The 27,426-nt window shown below is 35.2% G+C and overlaps 1 protein-coding gene across 1 annotated transcript in view; it reads right to left on the bottom strand.

The window, feature by feature from the left end:
• LOC125910388 (protein unc-13 homolog C) overlaps positions 1-27,191 on the bottom strand; it is a 339,112-nt gene extending 311,921 nt beyond the window's left edge. The window contains exons 1-3 of the mRNA XM_049614136.1: positions 27,077-27,191; positions 21,716-21,943; positions 20,409-20,550 (exon numbers count right to left, since the gene is read on the bottom strand). Of these exons, the coding sequence (XP_049470093.1) occupies positions 20,409-20,550; positions 21,716-21,943; positions 27,077-27,191 (485 nt within the window). The remainder of the gene's footprint in view (positions 1-20,408; positions 20,551-21,715; positions 21,944-27,076) is intronic.
• Between the last annotated feature and the right edge of the window lie 235 nt (positions 27,192-27,426).

Here is a 27,426-nt window from a genome sequence, read left to right as displayed (position 1 = left end):
GATGAAATATCATCTGTGAATGAAACTTCCCTGAGAGTTTCTGTGGCTTTTTTCTCATATTTTAATCCCTCATACCTGTAGCAAATACTCAAAATTGCTTATTGGAGAAAGAAAAAAAAAAAGAAAGAAATATCACAGAGTTCCTGTTTCTCCACATTCTCACCAACACTTATTAGTTCTGGTCTTTTCTATTTGCCATTCTGACAGGTACAAGGTATATCTCATTGTGGATTTGATTTACATTTCCCTGATGATTAGTGACGCTGAGCACCTTTGCATGGGTCTATTGGCCATCTGTATTTTCTTTGGAAAATTGTCCATTTAATTCCTCTGACCATTTTTTAACATAATTGTTCGTGGGGTTTGCAGTTGAGTTTTATAAGTTCTTTATCTATTTTGGATATTAACCCCTTATCATATATATCATTTGCAAATACCTTCTCCTATTCAGTAGGTTGCTTTTGTTGATAGTTTCCCTTACAATGCAAAAGCTTTTTCTTCTGTGTTGTTAACTATGTGGAGAAAAGGGACACTGTTGGTGGGAATGTAAATTGGTATAGCCACTGTGGAAAACAGTATGGAGGTTCCTCAAAAAATTAAAAATAGAAATACTCTACTATCTAATAATTCCACTACTTGGTGTTTACCCAAAGAAAACAAACACAAACTCAAAAAGATACATGACCCCTATGTTCACTGCAGCCTTATTTATAATACCCAAGATATGAAAGCAACCAAAGTGTCCACTGATAGATGAATGGGTAAAAAAAGATGTACACACACATATGCACACATATCACAATGGAATATTACACAATCCTTAAAAAGGATGAGATCAAGCCACTTGAGATAACATGGATAGATGCTATGTAGATAACATGGATAGATGGAGAGGGTATTACGCTAAGCAAAATAAATCAGACTGAGAAAGACAAATACCGTATGGTTTCACACATATGTGGAGTCTAAATATCAAATGAACAAACAAATGGTAATAATCAGACCTATAAGTAAAGAAAAGTTATGGCTACTAGAGCTAGAGGAAAGGGTTGTGGGAAGATGGGCAAAATGGGTGAAGGGGAGTGGAACATACAGGCATCCATTTATGGAAGGAGTAAGTCATGGGAATAAAAAGCACAGCATAGGGAATATAGTCAGTAATGTTGTAATAGTGTTGCATGGTGACAGATGATGGCAACATTTCCGGTGAGCACAGCATAACACACAGAGTTGTTGAATCACTATGGTATACACTGGAAACTAAGGTACCATTGTGTGTCAACTAAAATAAATAAAATATCAGTTAAGAGTAATCATACTCTTGTGATAGCTCATTCAACATTACAAATATATTCATGTTTAAATTCGTGGCACAATTATGTAGTTGAAATTGAACCATTTGTTTGAAGTTAGAAATAAAGTCCACTTTAGATGTGTGCTTGACATTTATTTGCCATTTGAATACAGACATCATCTTCCCAAGTCTGACTTTAAGTGGTGACATGCATTTTTTTCTTAAACTTACTTCTCCCTGAAATAAAGAAGCTGTATGTCAACGACTTATAAAGCAAAATATAATACAACTATAAAGGTCCTGGAAGAGTGTATGTTGCCATTGTTTTGTGGTTATCTTATTATATAGCTCCAATACCCCAAGGTCTGTGATGCAGAGAAGTTATGCCATTTTCATTTTTCTTTCAAGGCCAAAGTGTATTAGGCTTGATTGAATAATAAAAAAGGCTTGGAAAAATATCTACCTGATACAAATTTCATTTGAGCCACTTACTAGAAATATGATTTGGGTCAAATTATGCAGTTACATTGAGTCTCCATGTCCAATCTATAAAGTTAGAATATCAATAATTATCTGTTAAAGATGATTTTTTTTTTAATTTTTTTTTTCAACGTTTTTTATTTTTGGGACAGAGAGACAGAGCATGAACGGGGGAGGAGCAGAGAGAGAGGGAGACACAGAATCGGAAACAGGCTCCAGGCTCCGAGCCATCAGCCCAGAGCCCGACGCGGGGCTCGAACTCACGGACCCCGAGATCGTGACCTGGCTGAAGTCGGACGCTTAACCGACTGCGCCACCCAGGCGCCCCAAAGATGATTATTTATATAACACTTAGAATGATATTGGGCTTTAGGTTTTTAAGTACAGCTAAGGAATGAATGCAGCTACTTTTATGACTCAAACATATAAATATCATTTGCCTCTAACAGAGAAGAACAAGTTACTGCAGATACAGGAAACAGGAAAACATATAATTAGTCTGGTTATCAGAATAGGAAATTTATTAAATAATCAATGTATACTAATGCAATAAAATCTTATTCAACTAACAGCTCAGAGACCAGAGCCAGCTTTGGATTCTGTGTCTCCCTCTCTCTCTGCCCCTCCCCAACTTGTACTCTGTCTCTCTCTCTCTCTCAAAAATAAATAAATAAACAAACAAACAAACAAATAAATAAAACATTTTTAAAAATTAAAAAAAAAAGATTGAGCATCCTTTTACCAATTTTCACTGCAATGAGCATAATTCATGTTATTATATATTTGTATTCAGTGCATTATTTATTAAATGTCTGAAAAGGTGGGAAAAAAAAACTAATAAAAAGTACCCTTCTCTGCACCCCTCTCACACCCTGTATATCCAAGAGACCTCTACAGAGCTTATGACTATTTCTGGCCAGAGAAAAAGGATTCAACTAAATAGGCAGAATTTATCTCGGGGGAGAACAGAATCAGTGAGCATTAGTTTCTATGGCACCTAACTTGCCTTTCTCTTAGATTCTCCCCATTACCCTTTATTAGAAAAGATGAGTTCTCTTCTCCCACGAAACTGTAAAGCAATGATGGAAAGGTCAGCAACAAGTTTCAGTTACAACAACCATCTGATCAGACTTTATGTGAACACTACACTTGAATCAGGAGCAGCAATCAGGTAATTGCTATTAGCTAATTAGGTAAATACTATTAGCTAACAGCCATCTCATTCCCAATATCAGCAACACAGCACAGCTTAAGGAAGACTTCAGCAGTGATCATTAAGGAATTGCAAAAGAAGAGAAGCAATGTCTGGGAACCATACATTCCAATTAGCTTTTCCACTTAAATCTAAGCTTCAACCAACTATCTGGAATGGGGTAACTGCATTTACGAATTCATAAATAGTAACACTGGTTATATTTCAGTCCTCCCTGGACTCTTTTGAGGTGGATGCTACAAAAAATACCAAGAGATGAAATCCAAAAAGAAAAAAAAAATAACAAGCCACTGCACAAACACAACAAAGCAACTGATAGCATCTGTGATATTTGGGCATCTACATTAGCTACACTTTATCACTAAAATGAAAACTCAAAGTGTCTTGAAAATTTAAGGTGAATGTTTGTAATTATGAACAGCTAGAAGAAAAATTTAGCCAAACATTTGACTGTTTTCAAACTTCCAAAACTTTGTATAACAAACATAAAACAATCCAATTTCATCAACTGTACACACAATTTAACAAAAGTATGCAAAAACATTATCAACCAGATACAAAGTTAAGACTGATTATTCAGGTAAAATTTTAGTATAAGATACTTTAAATTGAATCATATGAAGTTGCCATTTCTACAGGTCAGAAGGGTTGACTATCAGCAATTTCATATGACCCAACCTAGTAATAAACAGTTTTATATAATGAAGTTTTGTTTGTATCCTAGTTTGTACTTGGTAAGATTAAAGAAATAAAAAATAAATAAAAACAACTAGTGCATTCACAAAAACTTGCCCGAATATTAATCAAGATACTGAAGCAATTAAGAGAGGTATGGGAGGGTACTGTGTATGTATGTATTTATTTAATAGGCTCCATACCCAACACAGGATTGAACTCACAATCCCGAGATTATGAGTCCAAGGCTCTACCAGCAGAGCCAGCCAGGTGCTCCTGGGAGGGCAAATTAATTACCAGATAATTTAACAATGCAGTTGAGAAAGCTGTGGAGATCTTCAAGATTTACTAAATTTGATTCTCTTGAGAATGGCATCGATCCCAGAGGAGATCACTAAAATATTATCATAAATGCTTTACAAGCAACTCATCTACTCTTTAAGGATTTTCCCAACCCACTCCTCCAATGCAACAGTAGATTAATTTTGTCTAGTCAAAAAATACAAAGATTTTAAGCTCATGTGGGAATTTTATTGTCCTGACATTTGACCCCAAAGTGGAAGACCTTCAAAACTTCTGGCTGTTAAGGAGTTTAGTGGGTTCTAGAAAGGTAAGGTCCATACTCTTAAGGGGCAGTAAATTTTTTAAAAATTATATTTTAAATAAGGGGTGAAAAAAGAATAGAGTTTCAGAATTAAAAAAAAGGAGGGGGGTGAATAGTAAAAGCTAGGCAAAACAGTCACAGATGTAAGGTCACCGCCAGATGAGAAAGTCAGTGAGGAGTTAACCAGGTTGGCAGATAGCATTCACAAATATGTGTTACTCTTGACTTGCATGTTGCACAAATTCCTGGTATGTACATATAAAGTCTTCTAGAAGGACTCACTATTCCTGATTGTACATGGCTACTAGCTATTTTTAGAAATACTTTCTAACCTCTGAGCTCTCGGAAAAGCCAGTGCACAAATGTATCAACTTAATTTTCCCTCAATTTACCATTTTCTCCACAACTTTACTCCTATATTGCAAAATATTTTGTGTTCAAATCATTTAGTTTCTTTTCAATCCTAATGACTGAATACACAACTGAAAAATAAAACTGGATTAGTTGCTTCAATTTCTCCTTGGAACAAAGCAAGGTATAAATGAGCAATAGTTTACAATTAAATATTTACGCATTAAATAGTTAAGCATTAAAGAATAAGACTTTAAATAACTTTAAATATAAATCTTATGTTAGTAGTGTTAAAAAAATAAAGTCACTGTCTCCTTTTTTTGATGGAATTTTCCAAACACACATACTTAATTATCTGTCAATAGTAAACTTTCATAAAGTAATAAATGTATGATGTCAGAAAGATCCTTGGATATCATCTTGAGGTATGCTAAATGTTCCCACAGAATTCGTGGTAATTTTCCACCCTGTGTGTGTGTGTGTTTTTTTTTTTTTTATCCTTACTTCTGTGTGGAAAGAGTGAAAAAGGATAACACGATCTAGTCAAAACAAAAAGCTCAAGAGGTTACTTTCACTGCTTATTTCACTCTAACCAAATAAAAATTCATTTTGTACTTTTTGTCCCTTCAGGTACAATTCAATTCAAAAGCAGCAAAGTTTGTCAGATAGACACATAACTGAAAGAAAATAACAAGCTTATTATGAAGGCTAAGGACATTTATAGAATTTTCATCAGGAAGGAAAACAGATACCGCAAATACTAAAAAAAAAAATGTCTAAGTTCACTAAATAATTCTCAAGGAGCATACACAGAGAAGAAAAATCTTTGGAACTTCTTGGGGAAAAAATGTCACTGGAGGAACAGTAAGAAGGAAGAAGTTGGGGTTAAGAAACAGTGAAAATGAAAAAAAAGTTTATAAAAGACACTTTCATTGGTAAGAAATTAACTTCAGAAATTATCATTTGAAAATAATTATTAAGTATATTCTTTAGAAAAAATATTTTTAGGTTTATTTTTTACCCAACATCATTTTAGGAGATCCTCTCCCTCAAGGACCTCAAAATATAAGTGCAAAGAGAACACTAATGTACATAAAAGACATGAAAATCATTATGGACTAAAACAAAATGATCTAAAATGTTGTGTAACTACTAGGAAAATACCATCAGTGCAAGTGGATGTGCCTAAGATGTCACAATTTTTGAGTAATGACTTATTATATATAAAAATCAATAAGCTATGAAAAATTTACAACAGTAGTATGTACCAATTTAGCCCCTCCAGGAACCTCTAGTGAGAGAGTCAAGTACTTAGAGAAAAAGGCAGAGGCTGGCTGTACAAGTTATAACTTCAACAAAGTCTGAGACTCATTGTTTTCAGCTGCAAATGTGTAGAAATGCCTAATGACCCGGAGTTGCTTCTAGAATTTAAATGCTATTAAACGTGTAGAACACTGTAAACGATAAACAGGCAGAACACAAGGAATGGTAGTGATGGCGGTCACAGACATGATCGTTGTCATCATCATCATCGTAGAAGAGAAATTCTGTATCATGAATTGTAGAGTGTAAATGCATAATTAATGGAGTACTGATTTTTATTAAAAAAATATTTTTTTTAATGTTTATTTTTGAAACGAGAGAGACACAGAGTGTGAGCAGGGGAGGGGCAGAGAAAGAGGGAGATACAGAATCTGAAGCAGGCTCCAGGCTCTGAGTTGACAGCACAGAGCTTGACGCAGGGCTTGAACCCATGAACCGCAAGATCATGACATGAGCTGAAGTCAGACACTTAACCGACTGAGCCACCCAGGTGCCCCTGGAGTACTGATTATTAACAGAAGGATGAAATTAATTTTTGTCACTGGATTTTTAGCTTATTGAGGTAAAACTGGCAGTTAAAATGTATAATTTACCAGATCTTCGCAAATGTATTCGCCCACGTAACCACAACCACAGTCAAGAGAATTAACACATCTGGTGCAGCCGGGTGGCTCAGTTGGTTAAGTCTCCCACTTTTCACCTCAGGTCATGATCCCAGGGTCGTAGGAGATTCAGCCCCATATCTGGGCTCTTGGACTCAGAGACTCTCTGTTCAGGGTGGAGCCTGCTTAACATTCTCTCTCTCACTCTCTCTTAAAAAACAAAAAACAAAAACAAAACAAAACAAAACAAAACAAAAAAACATATCCATCACCTCCAAAAGCTTTCTTGGACTTCTTGAAGTCAATTCCTCTTATCCTTTCCCTTTCTGACTCCCCAACCACTAACCTAATGTCTTATAGTGCTGGTTTGGTATTAGTTTCTATTTTTATTTTTCTATAATTATATAAAAAATGAATAAAACTGTACACTTTTTTTAAATTCCTTTAGTTAACTTAAGATTTATTCATGGTGTATACCAATAGTTCAATTCTTTCCAGTACTAAGTAGTATTACAGCCAAAGTATATATGCCACAACTTGCTTTCCTGTTCACTTATTAATGAAAATTTGTTTTTTTAGTCTTTATCTATTACAAAGAAATCTGCTATAAATATTTGTGCATGAATCTTTCTTTTTAAGAAACTAATGGGATTTCCCAAGTGGCTGTACCACTTTAGATTCTCACCTGCCAAAGAGTTCCAGCTCCTCCTCATTCATGACAATACTGGGCAACAGAAGCATAAGGTCTAAAGGAGACAACTGGAAGTGTACTATTATAAGGTTTTTATACTGCATGTGAAGTATAATACCACTGATAAGTTAATTGTGATAATTTAAAGATATATACTATACATCCTAAAGCAACTGCTAAAATAAGAAAGTGAGATACAACTCCAAGTAGATCAGATGCAGTCATAATAGTTGACAGGTCCAAAAGAAAAAAAAAAAGAAAAAGAAAAAGGCTAGAACTGATATATGAATTCAGCAAAGTCACAGGATATAAAATCAATGTACAGAGATCAGTTACATTTCTGTACACCAATAATGAAGCAAGAGAAAGGGAAATCAAGAAATCGATCCTATTTACAATTGCAACAAGAACCATAAAATACCTAAGAATAAACCTAGCCCAAAAGGTAAAAGATCTGTATGCTGGAAGCTATAGAAAAATTATAAAAGAAATTGAAGAAGACACTAAGAAATGGAAAAACATTCCATATTCATGGATTGGAAGAACAAATATCGTTAAAATGTCGATACTACCCAAAGCAATCTACACATTCAATGCAATCCCAACCAAATTGCACTGGCATTCTTCTCAGAGCTACAACAAACAATCCTAAAATTTGTATGGGACCACCAAAGACTCTAAATACCAAAGTAACATTGAAAAAGAAAACCAAAGCTGGAGGCATCACAATTCCAGACTTTAGCAGTCTGGAATTGCAGACTGCAATTGCAGAAAGCTGTAATCACCAAGACAGTATGGCACTGGCACATAAACAGACGCATAGACCAATGGAATAGAATAGAGAACCCAGAATTGGGCCCACAAATGTATGGCCAACTAATCTTTGACAAAGCAGGAAACAGTATCCAATGGAAAAAAAGACAGTCTTTTTAGCAAATGGTGCTGGGAGAACTGGACAGCAACATGCATAACAATGAATCTGGACCACTTTCTTACACCATACACAAAAATAAACTCAAAATGGATCAAAGACCTAAATGTGAGATAAGAAATCATCAAAATCCTAGAGAAGAAAACAGGCAACAACCTCTTTGACCTCCAATACAGCAACTTCTTACTTGAACTATCTCCGAAGACAAGGGAAATAAAAGTGAAAATGAGATACTGGGACCTCATCAAAATACATACATACATACATACATACATACATACATACATACATACTTCTGCAGAGCAAAGGAAACAATCAACAAAACTAAAAGGCAACCAATGGAATGGAAGAAGATATTTGCAAATGACATATCAGATAAAGGGTTAGTATCCAAAATCTATAAAGAACTTACCAAACTCAACACCTGAAAAACAAATAATCCAGTGAAGAAATGGGCAGAAGACATGAATAGACACTTTTCCAAAGAAAACATCCAAATGGCCAACAGACACATGAAAATACGCTCAACATCGTGCATCATCAGGGAAATACAAATCAAAACCACAATGAGATACCACCTAACAGCAGTGAGAGTGGTTAAAATTAACAACTCAGGCAACAACAGAGGTTGACCAGGCCATGGAGAAATGGGAACCCTCCTGCACTGTTGGTGGGAATGCAAACTGGTGCAGCCACTCTGAAAACAGTGTGGAGGTCCTCAAAAAATTGAAAATAGAAATATCATACACCTGAGTAATAGCACTATTAGGAATCTTTCCAAAAGATAAAGAAGTGCTGATTCATAGGGGCACATGATACCCTATCAACGGACGAATGGATAAAGAAGATGTGTTTTATATACACTTGGCAATGAGAAAGAACGAAATCTTGCCACTTGCAAAAATGTGGTTGGAACTGGATGGTACCATGCTAAGTGATATAATTCAGTCAGAGTAAGACAGATATCATATGTTTTCACTCATATGTGGAATGTGAGAAACTTTATAGAAGGCCATGGCGAAGATAAGGGGAAAAATAGTTTCAAACAGAGAGGAAGGCAAAACGTAAGAGTCTCTTAAATACAGAGAACAAACTGAGGGTTGACGCAGGGTGAGGGAGGGAATGGGTGATGGGCATTGAGGAAGCACTTGTTGGGATGAGCAGTGGGTGAGTGTTGTACGTAAGCAATGAATAACGGGACTGTACTCTTGAAACCAATGGCACACTGTATTCACTGTATGTTAGCTAACTTGACAATAAGGTATATATTTTTTAAAAAGGCAGAGAAAAAAGGAGACAACTTATTCTTCTACTAATTATGGAATGGTGTTTCATTGTGGTTTTGCCTTCCTGAATGATTAATGACATTGAGCATGTTTTCATATATTTATTTCCTATCCTTGCAAATGTTCTGTGTGCCTTTCAAAATAATATGTATTCTGTTGTTCTTGGGTGAAGTGTTTTAAGCAGCAGACGCACAAGAAATAGACCTATTTGTGTCTTCATATATCTAAAATGTATTTCTTAGGCTGGATATTGTTGGGCTTTGCTTTTTTGTTCGATATGACAATCTCTGCCTTTTAAAACTAGTGTTTAGACTTTTCACATTGAATTTGATCAATGAAATGGTTAAGTCTTAATCTATCATCTTGCTATTTTTTAATTTTCCTGTTAGTTTTTTTTAACCCACTTTTCCCTTTTTTTCTGTTTTGGATTTTGAGTAGTTTTTATAATTAAAATTTATCTATTTTGTTGGTATATTAACTATATTATGTTTGTTCTATAATTTTAGTGGACAGACTTTATAGTACACACCTTTAATTTATCATCAAATAGGGGTGCTTTAGTGGCTCAGTCCGTTAAGTTTCTGACTTTTGATCTCACACTACCTGAGATCAAGCCCCATGTCAGGCTCTGTACTAACAACACAGAGCCTGCTTGGGATTGTCTCTGCCCCTCCCCAACTCTCTAAAAATAAATAAATAAATTTAGGAAAAAAAATTAAAATAAATTATCACAATCTACAATCAGTGTCATATCCTTTTAATCTTTCTGCAATTACCATATATTTTAATTATTACATGAGCAAGTAATAGTTATTATTTAAATACGGAGTAATCTTTTCAATAAATCAAAATATCATAATGGTTTATTATATTTGTCAATATAGTTAATATTGGCCAATGTTCTTTATTTCTTTTTATGCATTTATATAAATCTACATTTTCATCTAGTATTAGTTTTCTTCTGTTTGAATAACTTTCATTAACACTTCTTACAGCGCAGGTCAGAAAGAAAGGAATTCTTTCAGCTTTCCTATGTCTGAAAAAGCCTTTATTTTGCCTAGAAATTATTTTGTCACATCTGGTTTTGAAAGGTATTTTCCCTGGGTATAGAATTCTACTTTGACAGTTTTTGTCCTACTCAATTATTACTAACATCATTTCTTATGAGAAGTATGCTGCCATCTTTATTTATCTTACTCTGCATATAATGTGTCTTTTTTCTCTAGAAGCCTTCAAGATTTTCTCTTCTCCCCTGGTTTTGAATAATGTGATGATGATGCATCTTAGTGTAATTTTTTTTTTTTCATTTTCTTATGCTAGAGGTTAAGCTTCTTGAGTCTATGGGTTTCTACTTTTGATCTAACTTGGTAACAAATGGCTATTATCTCCTCAATTTTTTTTTTTTACTGTACCGATCTTTCTTCTTTGTCCTTTAGAATACTCCCATTACATGGTTTTGGGTGCTTTAAATGGTCTCATTGCTCTATATATTTTTTACTTTTTCTGTGTTTCTATTTTGCTATCATTATATCCTTAATAGTCTTTTCTTCTGTAATACTTAATTTATCATTCCTAATCAGTGTACTTTTCATTTTGTACATTGTATGTTTAGTTTATAGAAGTTAGGTTTGTCTTTTTTTTGTTTTTGTTTTAAATAGCTTCCATATCTCCATTTCCATATCTTGTTCTCATATGGGATTGTTTTATACTGACTTTTCCATGGTTCTCTTTGTGTGATTGGTTTGAACAAATGATCCTCATAACTGAATGAAATAGCGTGGAAAGGGCCTTTACTGTGGTCATAGAAGAAAATGAGTGTTGGTTCTTTTACTCAACTTGCTAGATAAAATCGTTAGAAATTATCTATTGACCTCTCATCTGTAAAATGACAATAACAACAATGTTTTGTAAAGCATTGTGAAGTGTAATATATGTGACAGGAAGGGAGACAGAGTAAATAGCTACACAAATATAAATGCCTATAATTATGATATTTTCAATAATTTGAGTTTTAGATTCTCCTTCCTAAACATTAAGATTTCTTCAACAAGGCGCTTGCCTATTAGAACTTTTTTTTTTTTTTTTAATGTCCTGTGGTGAGATACATTTAAACTTTTTTAAATGTTTGTTTATTTTTGAGAAAGACAGAGACAGGATGCAGGTGGGTTAGGGGCAGATAGAGAGGGAGACACAGAATCCGAAATAGGCTCCAGGCTCCGAGCTGTCAGCACAGAGCCCGACATGAGGCTCCCACTCACGAGCTGTGAGATCATGACCTGAACTGAAGTGAGATGCGCAACTGACTGAGCCACCCAGGCACCCCTCTATTAGAACTTCTTTTGTTCAGCTTTCAAATATTATCATACTTAAATATCATTTATTTAGAAAAAAAAAAAAAACTCTTCTATTGTCAAAGCTAGCCAAAGCGGCAACACCAGGCAGACTTGACCATTCTCTCCTAACTTCTAAGGATGGACTCTCTCTGTCCCCAGCTGATAAGGGGGGGGGGGGCTCTTTAGGGGAAGTAATCATCTTTCATATTTGCCTCAGTGTCTGTAGTATCAAGAGTGAATTATTTCCCTAAATATTGTCAGATATGGTACTGAAAAAAAATGCCCAGGAAATCAAATTTTCACTTTATTGTTCTGGGTCATTAGAGATCTGCAAACTTCCATTTTGGCAAAATATGACTATCATGGTGATCTTCTTTTCCTGCATTCAAAATGGTTGGTCTACACATGGGGTGCACCCAAGAAGTGGGAGGAAGAACCAAGTAGAGGTTGACTGGAATTGTAATCTTTTGGTCTCAAAAACACTTGAAAGATCCAGATGGTTCTGGTGCCTTGACTAGATATAGTCTACTCAGGGGCAATTGCTTTAACCTACAAAGCCAAATTAGTCACCAGGAGACCACCAGGATTTTCCTCCTTCCCTTCCTCACACAAAGCACAATTGATGGGTGTAAGGTTTTCTTATCACATACTGACCAATAACACATAACTTGTATGCTTTATTTTATAAAGATGAATTGGACTAATTGGTTAAAATGCAAGGAACCTTCCTGGCAAAAATTCTTGAGTGCTAGAGTTGAGAGACACATGGCCACAGGGCCAAGGCCATTATGGACCACATCGAAGTTAATGATATGAAAAGCTATTTAATAGTGATCAGGAATCAGACCAGAGTAGAGAGGAGAGAAGGAAGAAAAAAGAGAAGTGGGAGGGAGAGCAGGAGGGATAGAGTGGCAGGATAAATGGAGGGAAAAGAGAAATAAGCGGAGACAGGGAAAAACAGATACAGATGAACAAACTGTCAGAGAACAGAGAGGAAAAAAAGAGCATATTGACTGCTGCCATTTTGGAGTTCTTGTTTGCCTTTTCCTGGATTCCTGCAGGGGCTTTCTGTGTCTGTGTAATAAAATCTGTTTCAAAATAATCCCTTTTCCATAGACTAGTTTAAGTATAGCACCCTTATAGAATAGTTCTCACTGCCCCCAAGGGTTTGCTGTTTTTAATCCAACTGCTTCCTCAAGATTTGGGGGATTGTGTTTAAATTCTATTTAATTCTCAGTTTGCAACTAAGTACAAGGCCTTTTATACCTTGGCCTATGGACTATCACAGTGCTATCTCCAAGTATCTGTCCTGATCTGAAATTTTAGTGTTTGTTGACTGGCAATCAACTCTCTTTGGAGACCTTAAGTTCACACTTCAGTGACTTCAGCCCAAATCTGTTTCCACATACTCTTCCTCTCCTTATTACAAAACCCTTAGTTTCTGGTATGAAGCAGTGATAAAGTAAAGATATTCTACTGACTCTGCTGTATGGATGGGTAATGATTGCTCAATCTCATTTACTAAGTAAAAGGCAGTACTGGTTATTGTATCTCCCTACTGCCAGGCATACTCACAATATAGACAATGATTAGTAAACGAACTTATAATCCCACAAAGTGTGACTAAACGCTTTGCTTTAGACAGTTATGGAACAATCTTCCTGACAAATGACTTCTTGATGTTAACACCATTGTTGTAAGCTAGCACAGACAACTGAGGAAATATTCCTTTCCCAAGTAGCCCAGAAAAGGCCTGTGCTAGTGATCTAGGCAATAAATCAAATCACTGATCACATGCAGGTTGTCATTTTAAAATACTGATCTGCTGTGCTATGGAGATATTTGTATTTAATTGTAGTATTTAAATAAGCTATCTCCTATAGAGCTTGGTTTATGCTTAATTCCTACTCAGCCCTCAGCTGAGCAGCACATGAAAAGGTGGAGAGCCATGGGCCTGAGGCACCCTGTGTGCCCCGTATCTGGTTAGCTGTAAATTGAACATGGCTGACATTCTTCAAATGGATCAAGGCAATTACGCCTTTCTAAACAACAATTTTATGAGTTTCTAGTGCTTACATGTTATGAGTCTGCATGTACAGTGTCTCTTAAAAGAAATTTTATTGACTAAAGGTAGGGAGTAATTTTTTTGCACACTGTCCATGGTGAAACAGATTCACAGGGGCTAAAGGGCTTCTGGATGTCAAGAGGCATGTTTATCCAGAAAAGTTCTGGAACTTAAGTTTATCAAGTTGTAGTCTAGATGGCTTTTTGGTATAATGTGAAGTCACTCTTCAAGTCAGTACTTTCCACTGGCCTTGTAAGTACAGCGATTTGCATAAATGGGCACTTAGGAAATGTGGGTGGAATTTGATATCCACTAAGCAAGTGGAGGTGGTTATCTAGTCAATTACATAAGTAAGGTGTTTAAACACCATTGCTGTGCCTGTTCAACACCACCATAAGTAATGGGAATATGTTTGTACTCCTACCACAGGCATTGTGTTGACTAGACTATGTTATTAAAATAATTTTTTAGGGGCACATGGGTGGCTCAGTTGGTTCAGCATTGGACTTCAGCTCAGGTCATCATCTCACGAATGGTGGGTTTGAGTCCCACATTGGGCTCTGGGCTGACAGCTCAGAGCCTGGAGCCTGCTTCAGATTCTATGTCTCCCTCTCTCTACCCCTCCCCTGCTCACACTCTGACTCTCTCTCTCTCTCTCTCTCTCAAAAGTAAATAATAATCATTTTTTAAAAATTACAATAATTCTTTAATACAAATTAAAAAAAAATAACTAACAAAGGGGAACCTTCCTGCTCTGTTTGTAGAAACACAAACAGGTACAGCCACTCTGGAAAATAGTATGGAGTTTCCTAAAAAGTTAAATATAGAATTATCCTATGATCCAGGATTTGCACTACTAGGCGTTTGCCAAAAGAATACAAAAATACTAACTCAAAATGATACATGTTTCCTGATGTTTATAACAATCTATACAATAGCCAAATAAGAAAAGAGCCCAAGTGTCCGATGACTGATGAATGGATAAAGATGTGAGACATACACACAATGGAATATTATTCAACCATGAAAAAGAATGAAATCTTGCCATTTGCAAATGACATGGATGGAGCTAAAGGGTAATATGATAAGTGAAACAAATCAGAGAAAGAGAAATACCATATGATTTCACTCATATGTAGAATTTAAGAAATGAAGAAAGGGAAAAAAAGAAAGAGAGAGGGAAACCAAGAAACAGATTCTTAACCATAGAGAATTGATGGTTACCAGAGGGAACTGGGTGGGGGATGGGTAAAATAGATGATGAGGATTAAGGAGAGTACTTGTGGTGAGCACCAGGTGATATATGAAAATTGTGAATCACTATATTATACACCTAAAATTAATATTACATTATATGCTAACTAAAAATTAGATAAAAACTTTAATTAATTAAAAAATAACACATGTCTGCCAGCTTCCCTATAGGAGGGAGTCAGCATGAAGTTTTGTTTTCATTTTATAATTTAGCAAAAACAAAGCACCAACTATCAACCATAGAGTCTTGAAAGAATAGTATCTACATAACATAAATGTAACCCTCTTAACTCCAAAATTTTATTCAAATAGGCAGATTATACTGCCATTTTCTCTCTAAAATCCACTGGAAGAAACTTACACCTTTTCCTCCTGGGGAAATGATTTGTGATAAGCATAAAACATTTCATTAACTATAGCATAGGAAAATAATATCAAATGTCATAATTAATTATGAAATGATCAAATATACAACTTACTAGAATCAAAGAGCAAAGATAACAAGCACCTTAGATTTATGTAATACTTTATCATTTCAAAGCACTTTCATATAGGTTATTTTAATTAATAGCCATATGATGCTTTAAAACTTGTATGTGTTTACAACCCCTCCTAACCTGTATTTCTGCAAGGGCTCAAATGGTCATGCCTCTGTTCTTGGCAGAAACCTTCTAGAGTGCCCCATTCTTAACTCATACAACATCCATAGTCTTATGAAGATTAAAATTTTAAACTTCTTTTTTTAACTCAAGGTAAGAGAGGTAAAATTAAAATAGAAATTACTTAGCATTAATCTCTTGAGAGTATCAGATTGCCATTAATGAGGGGTTATTAAACTTTCAAACAAAAAAAGTTTGAAAAATTACTTCATTTTCATTTTCATCTTATCAGCCTTGTGAGTGCCTGCCTTCTTCAGGTCAAAGGACTTTTCCCAAGAGAATAGTTTAGGTGTCAGAAAAAATACTCCTCTTTATTTTTACTTGCATCTTCTTTGTGGCTTCAGAACAGGGGATTGCTTTGTAGTCTTGGCTCTACTATAACCTACCTAATAGTCTTTTCACTAAAATGAGGGAGTTGACTAAAACAATCTCTCAGATCTGTGCTAATTTTAGTTCTCTAATTCTTTTCAGTAATACTTTCCTTTTACAGCATTTTGTTCATTAGTCTTCTCTTGACCTCACTATTCAGAAGAGATTTTTTTGACATGAAAACATTATTGCCGTGTTTGCTATAAAGTCCTGAATCTTACCACAAGGGATGTGATTATGTTATTAATGCTAATAATTACAATTAATAATAATGATACTGCCATTTTTAATGCTTACCAAGCGCCATGAAATCTATACACATAATCTCAATAGGACAATCCTGTGAGGTATAGATTGTTACTATTTTTCATAGTGAAAAAGCTAAAGCTTAGAATTTAATTACCCAAAATGCAAACTATAGCCATACTATTCATAAGATATCCTATTTTCAGAATGTCAGGACACGTTTTTACACTCCAGTTCACAGGGCAGAACTGTCAAGGTAGTGGGAGGCATGGATGAGCTCATCTATGATTTATATGCATTTTTCAAAATCTTCACATAAATTCAATATGAACTCATTTTCTTCTGCAAAAGAAAACTCCTTATAAAAGAAGATAAATTTGAAATTCTCATGCCTTTCATGGTAAAATGAAAGCATGCACAGGTAAATTCAAAATAATATTTTCTGGAACCAGCAATGTAGAAACTCACTATTATGAATGGAATGGTGGAGTTCTAGAAACCAGCAACAAAAAGACTTACTGCTGAAAATTTAGGCATTTGTTTTTGGTATTCTAGATGGGACAAATAGAAAACATGTGTGAGTATAACTTAACACTCACACATAGTCTGTAGAGCAAAAAATATTTTGAAAATATTATGCAAATTATATATGTGTGTGTGTGTGTGTGTGTGTGTGTGTATATGATATGAACAGCAGAGCGCAATGGGTTTGAATTTGAATTTCTCCTTCCTTGAAAATAGTGTTGTTTAAAAAATAGATATATTGTTATTGTCATTGTAGATAATGCATCTTCTCAAAATAAAAACCAAAGGCATACAGTACAGTGAAAACTTCCCCCAAATACAGATAATTCTTGTCTCAACTGTCTATTCCAGTATACTCTTCTGTATACATGCCCCGTCAATTATGAGACTTTCTATCTTGTCTGGTGGGAACAAACTCAATTCCTGACCTGGATGAGCATTGGGCAGGCACACCTAGACCTTCTGGATAGTCCTTATCTTGTTCTTGGGTAGTGTTCTCACATGTATGCACTTATCATTACATTATTCAGCTGATTTCTCAAGGGAACCCCTTGCAGTATTAAAATATTACAATAAGTATTTATACTATTGTATTCCTTTGTATGGATGCTTTATTTCACACACATAACTGGCAACCTATGGACAAAACCTCTCTAGAACTTGGCTGTTGCTTGACATGTCTTGTGTTGACTCTCATACTGTTTTATTTAATTCTACTTATCAATTAAATTCAGATTTCCAGACTTTCTAATTCTAGTCAAGAGGGAATAATGGACTTGAGATACCTTCCCACACAAAAAACCAAAAAGTGGACAAAGTGAATGGTTTTTAATATACTGGAGATATGCCAAGAAAGGACAGTGATCCCAAGGAAACAAAAAACAAATAAGGTGAGCCTTATGATTACTTCAGTTAACTGCCTTGAGGTGGTTTTCAGGTCACTGTGCAAGGAGAAGGAACTCAGGTGGAGTCCACTGGACTCTGAGTGAAAAACACAGAGCCAAAATCCAGGAAGACCAAGGCAGCTATAGGCCACAGGCATAATGTCAAAAAGAACTGAACAGAAGGAAAAGTTTGACAATCTGCAGAGGGTTCCTCTTGAGTAATCAAGTAAGTCATGATAAGACATATTGAAACCACTCAAGGCCCAGGTAAGAGGCATCAAAAGAATTACAAATAACAGTGCCCAGCACTGACCAACACCAGAAATAGCGCTTGTTTCTACCTGGAAGACTTAAAAAATTTATTATTCATGAGTCAGGGGGGAAACTACACAGTAGAGTCTTGCTTCAGTATTGAGGAATAATTAGCCCAAAGTTGAGCACTATTTCATTTCAACTTAACAAATTCTAAAAGCAACATCCAAAAAAAAACCCCAAACTGTTTCCATGTAACTTAATTATTTTTCACAGCAAAGCTCAGAAATATTTATAGGATGCCAGAAATATCCATCAACCAGCAAGGTAATTTTTGCAATCTGGCATCCTATATAAAGTTACCAGGCATGTGAAGCAGCAGGAAAATATGACACATAATGAAGAGAAAAATCTATCAGGCACAACTTACTAAGAATGGACAGAGATGTTAGAATTGGCAGTCAAGGACATCAAAACAGTTTTAAGTTGTGCATGTGTTAAAAAGTGAAGTAGAGAAAGACAATTTAAAGGGAATAAGAAGTGAATATTTTCAAAAAGCACATGTGATAAAGGACTATTATCCAAAACTTCAAAGACTTTTAAAACTCAGTAATTAGAAAAAAAACACCTCTTCTTTAAAAATTCTTATAAAAACCTCACCAAAGAAGATATACAGAAGGCAAACAAGCATTTGAAAGAATGCTGCATATCATAAGTCATCAGAGAAATGACAGTGAATACAATATACCACGATGCACCTATCATAATGGCCAAAGCCTGGAACACAAACAATACCAAATGCTAAAGAAGATTCAGATGAAAAGGAACCGTCATTCATTGCTGGTGGGAATGCAAAATGGTACACCCACTTTAAAAGACAGTTTGCTGGTTTTCTTACAAAACTAAACATATTCTAACCATACAATCCAGCAATTATGCCTCTTGGCATTTGCTCAAAGGAATTGAAAACTTATGTTCACACCAAAACTTGCATATGAAAGTTTATAGCAGCTTTATTCTTAATTGCCAAAATTTGGAAGCAACCAAGATGTTCCTCAGTAGGTCAACAGATAAATAAACTGTGACACAGCTAGACAATGGAATAAAATTCAGTGCTAAAAAGAAATGAACTATCAAACCATATAAAAGACATGGAGGAAATTTAATGTCTATTACTAAGAGAAAAAAGCCAACATGAAATGGTTACATACTGTGTGATTCCAACCCTTTGACGTTCTTCAAAAGACAAAACTATAGAGACAGTAAAAAGATCACTGGTTGTCTGGAATTCTGGGATAAAGGGGGGTGAATAGTTGGAATAGGTGCAATAGGGGGATGAAGAGGATTTTTAACGCAAAGTACTCTAGAATTAGACTATTTTTCCAAGAGTTAGTTGCTCTAAGTTTGCCATAATCCTATCCTTTTTTGTTGCTCTTATCCTGCTTGATTCATTATTTTACTGCTTTCGAAACTTGAAATTATGACTGTCAATTGATTTTTGCCTTCTGTTAACAAATGAAGGAATATAAAAATGGCTCCTTCTATCAGTGTGAAGGGAGGAACCATCCAAACTCATTCTATAGCACCCACTTTTATTTAGTCCCAACAAACTTCCCAAGTCTATTTCTGAACATTTCCCTCATCAGCCCATATACACAAGAAGAGCTTTTCATTTCTTACTCACTATTGCCTATATTCCCAAACAAGCTGGAGGTGTTAAGTTCACCTACTTAGCATGTTAACAAGATCCATGTTTAAACCATCAGCACAGAAAGGAGGAAAGAAAATGAAATGACTGTCCTTAAATTCAGGGTTAGGAATTTTCATTTCTACCAAATGCTAAGTGGAAGTAATTTTATGTCTCTAGAAAGAAAAGAACCCATGTCAGAAAAATAACTTTTTGCTGTTTAGTGTAAAATATAAGATGCTTAAAAATAAATGACCTCTCAGATAATGAGAGGTTGTAAAAGTTATCATCAACCATTTCATCATGGTGTAGGTGGGATGGGCCAAATCCTGCCCAAATCTATTGCCTTTAGACATAAATCTTCAGACATCAAAATATTGGTCAATCAAGCCAGTAAATTCCTCATTGAGTTGGGTCAACCCAAGTTACAAAATTATTTATTCCTTTTTCTCCTGTAAAGTCACCCCAACCATGCCACCTTTTGTTTGAAATACTCTTTTTACTCACTTGCTTCCAAAGATAAAGAATAAAGAATATAAGAGTATTAAGTGACTTCATAATAATCTTTTTATATTTTTTGCATAGGTAGTATGAGATACTTATTGTTTCTATATTTAGCATGCCTCTACTAAATTTATTCCCAAATGCATTAACAAGCATAATATTTTCACACTATGTACTTACAAGTAAAACTTCTCATCCCATACTGGATTCAAGTTTCCAAAAATGGTTTTAGTTCTTCTTTTGTTCTTTCCAACTTGAACAGTAACATATGGGTCACTAGACCCTGTTTTGTCTTTTGCCTGCAAGCCTTGTGCAGAAACCACTGAAATAAGCCAAAATGGACATTTTAATATAAAGATTTCCTCAAACAAAAAAAGGGACTATTTATAATGAAGCATTTTCTAACACATTGTACACTGGGTTTACAGATGCACGTCCAGTGCTTCTATTATGAACATTAGGACTTAAAAAGATATTTAATGTAATAATTAAAATGCTAAGTATTAAAACCTTCCTTGAATATTTGCTTTTGCTTGTAATTAATATTAACTATATACATACACTTTCATATACACATCAGCTATATACTTATATATAGATTACTGCATACACACAGAGAAATAATGATGCACATACAGTATGCAAAAGTTTATCCAACATAATCCAAATGTCCGTAATTTAAACTCTACTTCTATTTATGAGCTTGCTGTTACTATTTTTTTAAGTTTGTTTATTTATTTTGAGACATACAGCATGAGTGTGGAAGGGGTGGAGGGAGAGGGAGAGAGAGAATCCCAAACAGGCTCTGCACTGTCAGCAGAGAGCCTGATTTGGGGCTTGATCTCATAAACCATGAGATTGTTACCTGAACCCAAACCAAGAGTCATATCACTCCAAGTTTGCTATCACTATTGATCAAGTCAACCTAGTAAATAAAAAGCTTCTTTATCTTATAAGTGCCATATGAGTAAGTTAAGACGCTTGGTAAACATTAACACAACATGCATGCGCTTGTTGTTAATGTTGTAAGCAACTTCAGGAGTTCATATTTTCAGACATCACTAAGCTCAAATTGCCTTGACTATAGGATCAATTGTTTGAGGGGTATCGATCACGGATTAAGTAAAATAATGTGTGTTTTCTCATTAAGAAAAACTGACTAAAGAGATTTTTAGCTACTCTTGTAATTTATCAGTGGCAGACAGCTACAAAGCTAATCTCTTGGAAATTGTAGCACATTGATGAGTCTATTGTAAAAGACAACCTTCTTCCTCTGGAAGAGCTTTTGATTAGAACAACCAACAGATTGAAATTACTTCAATCATCTAGTATATATATGAGAACTTTGAAATACAACTACACTGGTCAATACTGACAAGAAAGAAAATTCTACTTACCTTACCTATTATTCTTATTATTAGCAGTGATTTCTAAGACATGTGAAAATCTCAGTGTGGAATCGAAATTTTAAAGATAACTACTTTTACCTGTAATGGTTATTTTTGCTGACCACTTAGATGTCCCATCCAGTACACTCTGCTTGGCCGCTTTTGTGTACTGCACGAAATCTTCTTTAGAAATATGAAACATTTCCTGAATTACTTCAAACACCTCTGGCCTGTTTTTCTCCCTAATCTTCATTCTTTCTTTCATAGCTGTAATGATGGTCTGTGTCTTGTCTTCGGCACCATGCTTAGAACTCTTTTCTGCTGCTCCTATAATGGAAAAATCAATGGTGATGTACATGTATGTAAAGTTACTTTGTGATAGCCCGAGGGAGGGAGAAAAAGAAGGAATATGAGAATGAATAAATGCTTTAGTTTTAAGGAGAGATCAGGACAAGATCAGGACAAATATTGCTGGACAATATTCAGAACTAGTCTTTTGAGTTAATGGCAAATAAATGGGCTTGCATGATTCCCAGTATTTTTCTGTTGTTATTTGATGAAATCAGGGGTTGTAGAAATATGTCATTTAAATTTTCTTTTTTTTTTTAATGTTTTTATTTATTTTTGAGACAGAGAGAGAGACAGAGCAGAGCAGGAGAGGGGCAGAGAGAGAGGGAGACACAGAATCCGAAACAGGTTCCAGGCTCTGAGCTGTCCGCACAGAGCCCGACGCGGGGCTCGAACTCACGGACCGTGAGATCATGACCTGAGCTGAAGTCAGACGCCCAACTGACTGAGCCACCCAGGCGCCCCAAAATTTTCAAAACAAACAGAATGTACACAATAATGATATTATATACTCCACATATATACCACCCACAAATGTGAGAAATAGATTGTATATGTAAGGCAAGTGTCATTCAAAAATCGGAATTTCAAATACTTGTGTGCAAAGTACTTACTTTTAATGATGGAATTTATCATAATTGAGTGCTTAAATTCTTCTTATAAAATAAATACCACCACTCTCTTATATTGAAATATAGTGTAAGATTTTACTTGGAACTAAATTGGAAACCACTGGGCTAGGTGATCTCTAAATACCTGACAGACCACAGGCTTGAACTCTCATTCTGTGATATGGCCACACTTGTCAACAGGCTGAATTATTTCTACTTAAAACCCTTTTTGATTTCTAGTACTTTGGTGATTGGTCTCAACTTTCTGGGCATTTTTATTTATAACGCCAATGCTTTTGGCAGTGAAGGATTTCCAAAAGTCAGTTCTTGGGTCCCTCACATTCTCCATCTACCAGCTAGATACTCTCAATGTTCTGTGTTGCCTGTGGGTTGCACAATATTATACAACAGGTAAACAGCAAACCATGATTCCAACTCTGATGGTTCCTTAGTGAGAATGAAATGAGAATGCAAAACCCCAGGTACCAATACTGCAGGAACAGCCACTGCTGAAACCAAGTATTTTTTGGATCAGAACAACTGAGATGTTGTGAAAAGAATAAAAACAAAACAAAACAAAACTCATGTTCATAGCTAGCAACAATTCCAATTTTCATCTAAATGACTGTATTATCCAACTTACATTTTTTTGAAATATTATATTCCTGAAATAGGCATACTAATATCTAGTGAAATGTTTAGAGACTAAGTGGTATAATTTAATTTAAAAAAAATTTTAATGTTTACTTTTGAGAGAGAGAGAGAGAGAGAGAGAGACAGAGAGAGAGAGAGAGAGAGAGAGAGAGGGGGGGGGGGGGAGGGGGAGGAGGAGGAGGAGGAGGAGGGTCAGAGAGAGAGGAGGACACAGAAACCAAAGCAGGCTCCAGGCTCTGAGCTGTCAGCACAGAATCAGATGCAGGGCTCAAACTCATGAACTTTGATATCAGGATCTGAACCGAAGTCAGACACTTAACAGACTGAGCCGTCCAGGCATCCCTAAATGGGATAATTTATCTGCACCATTTCTACCACAAAGGTAGCTTCAGTAATGTTCTTTGAATATAAGTCTTTGCATGTTAAGCCCAATTTAAGCATAGAATCTAAGACAAAGACGAAGAGGTCAGCTGTTAACTTTCCTTATAATAAATTCATAACCAATTTAACAGGAGTACTTTAGTGAAAAACTCCATTTATTTAAAAGTATAACATTTGTTTCCTAATGTGGAAAAAATACATTCATAATAACCAAGATGTAATTAGAGAAAGTTAAAGGGATGAATATTTTAATGATAGAAAGAGCATATTCCCTGTCTTTATCATTAAAAAACAAAATAAACCTTTGAGTCTTAAACCACATTAAAAAATACTAAAAATGAAAGCATTGCATTTAAGGTAATTTGAAAGGACATTATAAATGTCCCAGTCATCTGTTTAAACAGGCGCTGGAACAGCTACACATTAGTAGATTACACATCCTTAAACAATTAACCATGCTTGTAATTTATCAGTAATGATTTAACTGCACAGTGCATTATTCTTATACAATGAAATTAGTTTAGGCTACATTTAATAGTTCCAGCTACCCAAGAGGCATATTGTACTTCAAGTACTGAAATATTCATTAAATAGAAAGACAGTGGAGGCTTGAAAAAGTTACTGCAAGATTCAAAGTACCCCAAAAGTTTGGTATGTGACAGCCATCCTAAGAATGAATGTTCAACAGGTTAAAAGTGTCATAAAACGTAACTCTCCTCCAATTTCTAAGTAACTATTATGTTTTGGCTATTAGTGTTCCCAAAAGACTATAGGAAAAAAAAGTGTTAACGTTCTTGAGAGTTAAGTATATTTTAAATTATTTCTCTAAATTGAGGAAGAGCCAGCTGACCACTACCCACAAAATAATGCCCATTCAAGCAATAAGTGCCAAATTCAAAGGTAGAATATCAAGAAATTTTTTATCTAAAGTAATCAAATTTCTAAACTCAACAACTGCCTCTTGAATTTTTTTTAAAGAATTAAATTAGGTAAACTTGACAATTATCTGTGAAATCCTTCACCAATGCCCTTGATGTTGGAATAGAACACTGTAATACGTAGAAAAGAGACCAGTCATAAACTTTGAAACCACTATTCTGGGGAGAGCATAGGATCAGAGACTTCTATTTAAACCTTTTCTCTGTTATTCCTAAAAAAGATATGTGGAATTTTAAAACTTCTACTTTCACTCTTACATGTTTGGTCTGAGGGAAATGATTCAACTTAAGTCTATCTACTTTGGCCATATAAAGACAAATCTGTAATTAATTTTTGTCACTGATCTACAAGTACTTTACATTGCCCTACTGTTTTTCAAACCCACATATCTCCTCTGAGTTTTCTAATGAAACTGTTTCTGAAATAGCTGCGATTTGCCATGAATTTCTAACCCTTTGGGTCTATTGTTTTCATTCAGACTTAGTCTGCTTATCTCAAAGTCATCAGATATAAACAAATTTGCATTTATATGACTCTTCCTTCAAAGTGTATTATAGAAGGTCTGGTAGCTGCACAGAAATACAGTAAATAATATGTCAACAAAGGATGAACCGTAAATGAGATCAAAAGAGATAATGTACAGGAAAGCACTTTATAAAGTGTAATACATTATCCAAATGGAATGCATCATTGTTACTTTTTTAATTTTTTTTTTTAACGTTTATTTATTTTTGAGACAGAGACAGAGCATGAACAGGGGAGGGGCAGAGAGAGAGGGAGACACAGAATCGGAAGCAGGCTCCAGGCTCTGAGCCATCAGCCCAGAGCCCTACATGGGGCTCGAACTCATGGACCGCGAGATCGTTACCTGAGCTGAAGTCAGACGCTCAACCGACTGAGCCACCCAGGCGCCCCCATCATTGTTACTTTTAAAAACACTTAATTGACAAACCAGACGATACAATTATGCACAACAAAACTGCAAGAGAATTCATCCTTAGACAGAGGCAAACTTATCCCACATGGTTTCCTTCTACAAAATTTAAAGGGACAGCAAATCAGAACCATTACTTGTCTCTATAATTTTTATTACCCAAAACATATAAATTTCATGTGAAATTCACAATTTTACCACCTTTACACAGCAATTGATAATTTCAGTGTTTCTTTCAGATACATACATATAATGACTGCAATATTCTCTCTTGGTCTCAATCTCTTCTCTTTCTTATTTTTCTCAATAGCTATTACAAAACATTTCTACTTTCTTCAAGTCACTTACCTCACTCCACTAACCTCCATTCTCAATGTATGATTTTATCTCTTCCTTAACAGAAATAGGGGCTTCCCTAACACAGTGGTCACATTTTCCCCTCCCCTATGGGAAAACAACAACAACAAAAGCAACAACAAAACAAAACCTGACCTGTAATATTAGCAGATTTCTGTGGTGTAAATACTCCTACCACAGCTGATTTCAAGCCACTACCTTGCAAAATTCTTAACTATTTATCATCACTGACCCAATTCCCTGTGTATTCATTTATCTTACATGCTAGCCTATAAGGCCAATCTCAACTAAATATGTATTCCAAGTATCACGCATGCTGCTTACAAAATAGGATACAGTCAAAAAATAGAGAAGACAGAATATTTCTTGGGGAAACCTAAAATGATTGCCATATTGAGTACTTAATTTGGCTACAGGTTCAATTTTATGTGTTAGGAATTTTGTATACACTCTTACCCTGAGGTCATGATTCTGGAAGAAACAAAAATAAATTCAGTGTAAAATGTTATGTGTGCTGTGGAATCTTACGAAGAGACAAAATACACTGGGCATTTGGCTTCAGGTTTGGAATTTTCAGAAAACAAAGGCTATGTGCCCATCACTAGAAAGCAGCAATTGGTTGGCCTATATACCTCATGCACTTATAGTGAGCATAAAACAAGGGCATAAGTCCAGATATAAATGGAAGAAATACATCAAGGAAATCACTTTTAAATAAGGCAAAGGAGCAGAGTGGCTTGTGATGCTCGTATGCTAGAAGAAGGCAGACACGTGTGAATCCTGACTTGCCACTTACTACCCATTTGCAATTGGGTTACTTTTTCTCTGTAAACCTTAGTTTTCTCATCTGAAAAACAAAAGGAAATAATAGTATCTTTCTTAACAGGGTCATGGTAAGGATTAAATGAAATAATGTTTAAGTTTCAATTCTAATAATTAAGCAAGTATAACATCTAGATGTCACAAGGTGAAGATACAAATACTAATTAAAGAATTATACATTAAAATGGAATTTGGGGGTTTTAGTTATATGATTACTTGGCCTGTGAAACAACTTGTAAAGTCTCCCCATGAACAGTGCCATACCCAATATGAGCCATGTGCTAAATGCTCTGTAACTATTTGCTTGATTGGAGCCAATGAAGCACTTAAAGATTTTAGAAAATGTAAAGTTCAGAGAAACAAAAAGATATTATTATTACAATATTTTTATTTTTCATATCCAAAAATGTTTACCTGCATTTGAAGCTGGTGAACTCAGAGTAGGCAGGTGGTTAATATGCATGAAATGCATGCAGGTGGTCTGATACTGAGGTGGTTCTCTAGGAGTCCCTAACATAAGAAACTTCATAGTTTTTCTTTCCTTTCCCAGTATAATCCTGTAGGTGGCCTGCTCATGGTGCTTCTGTTTTTCTTTCCCATGAAATCATGTAGGTGGGCACTTGGCTGGTGGCTAGTATTTTCTATCTTTTCTCTTCAGCGGCTTTACATCCAAGATAATCTTAACCCTCCTCTTTTAATATGCCTTGAATCTTTCCAAGGAGAAGACCCACAACACCCCTAGTCTTCAAATCAGCCGTAACCTC

This window comes from Panthera uncia (assembly GCF_023721935.1).
Source record: "Panthera uncia isolate 11264 chromosome B3 unlocalized genomic scaffold, Puncia_PCG_1.0 HiC_scaffold_1, whole genome shotgun sequence".
Lineage (NCBI taxonomy): Eukaryota > Metazoa > Chordata > Mammalia > Carnivora > Felidae > Panthera > Panthera uncia.
This window is presented reverse-complemented; position numbering and strand designations above follow the sequence as displayed.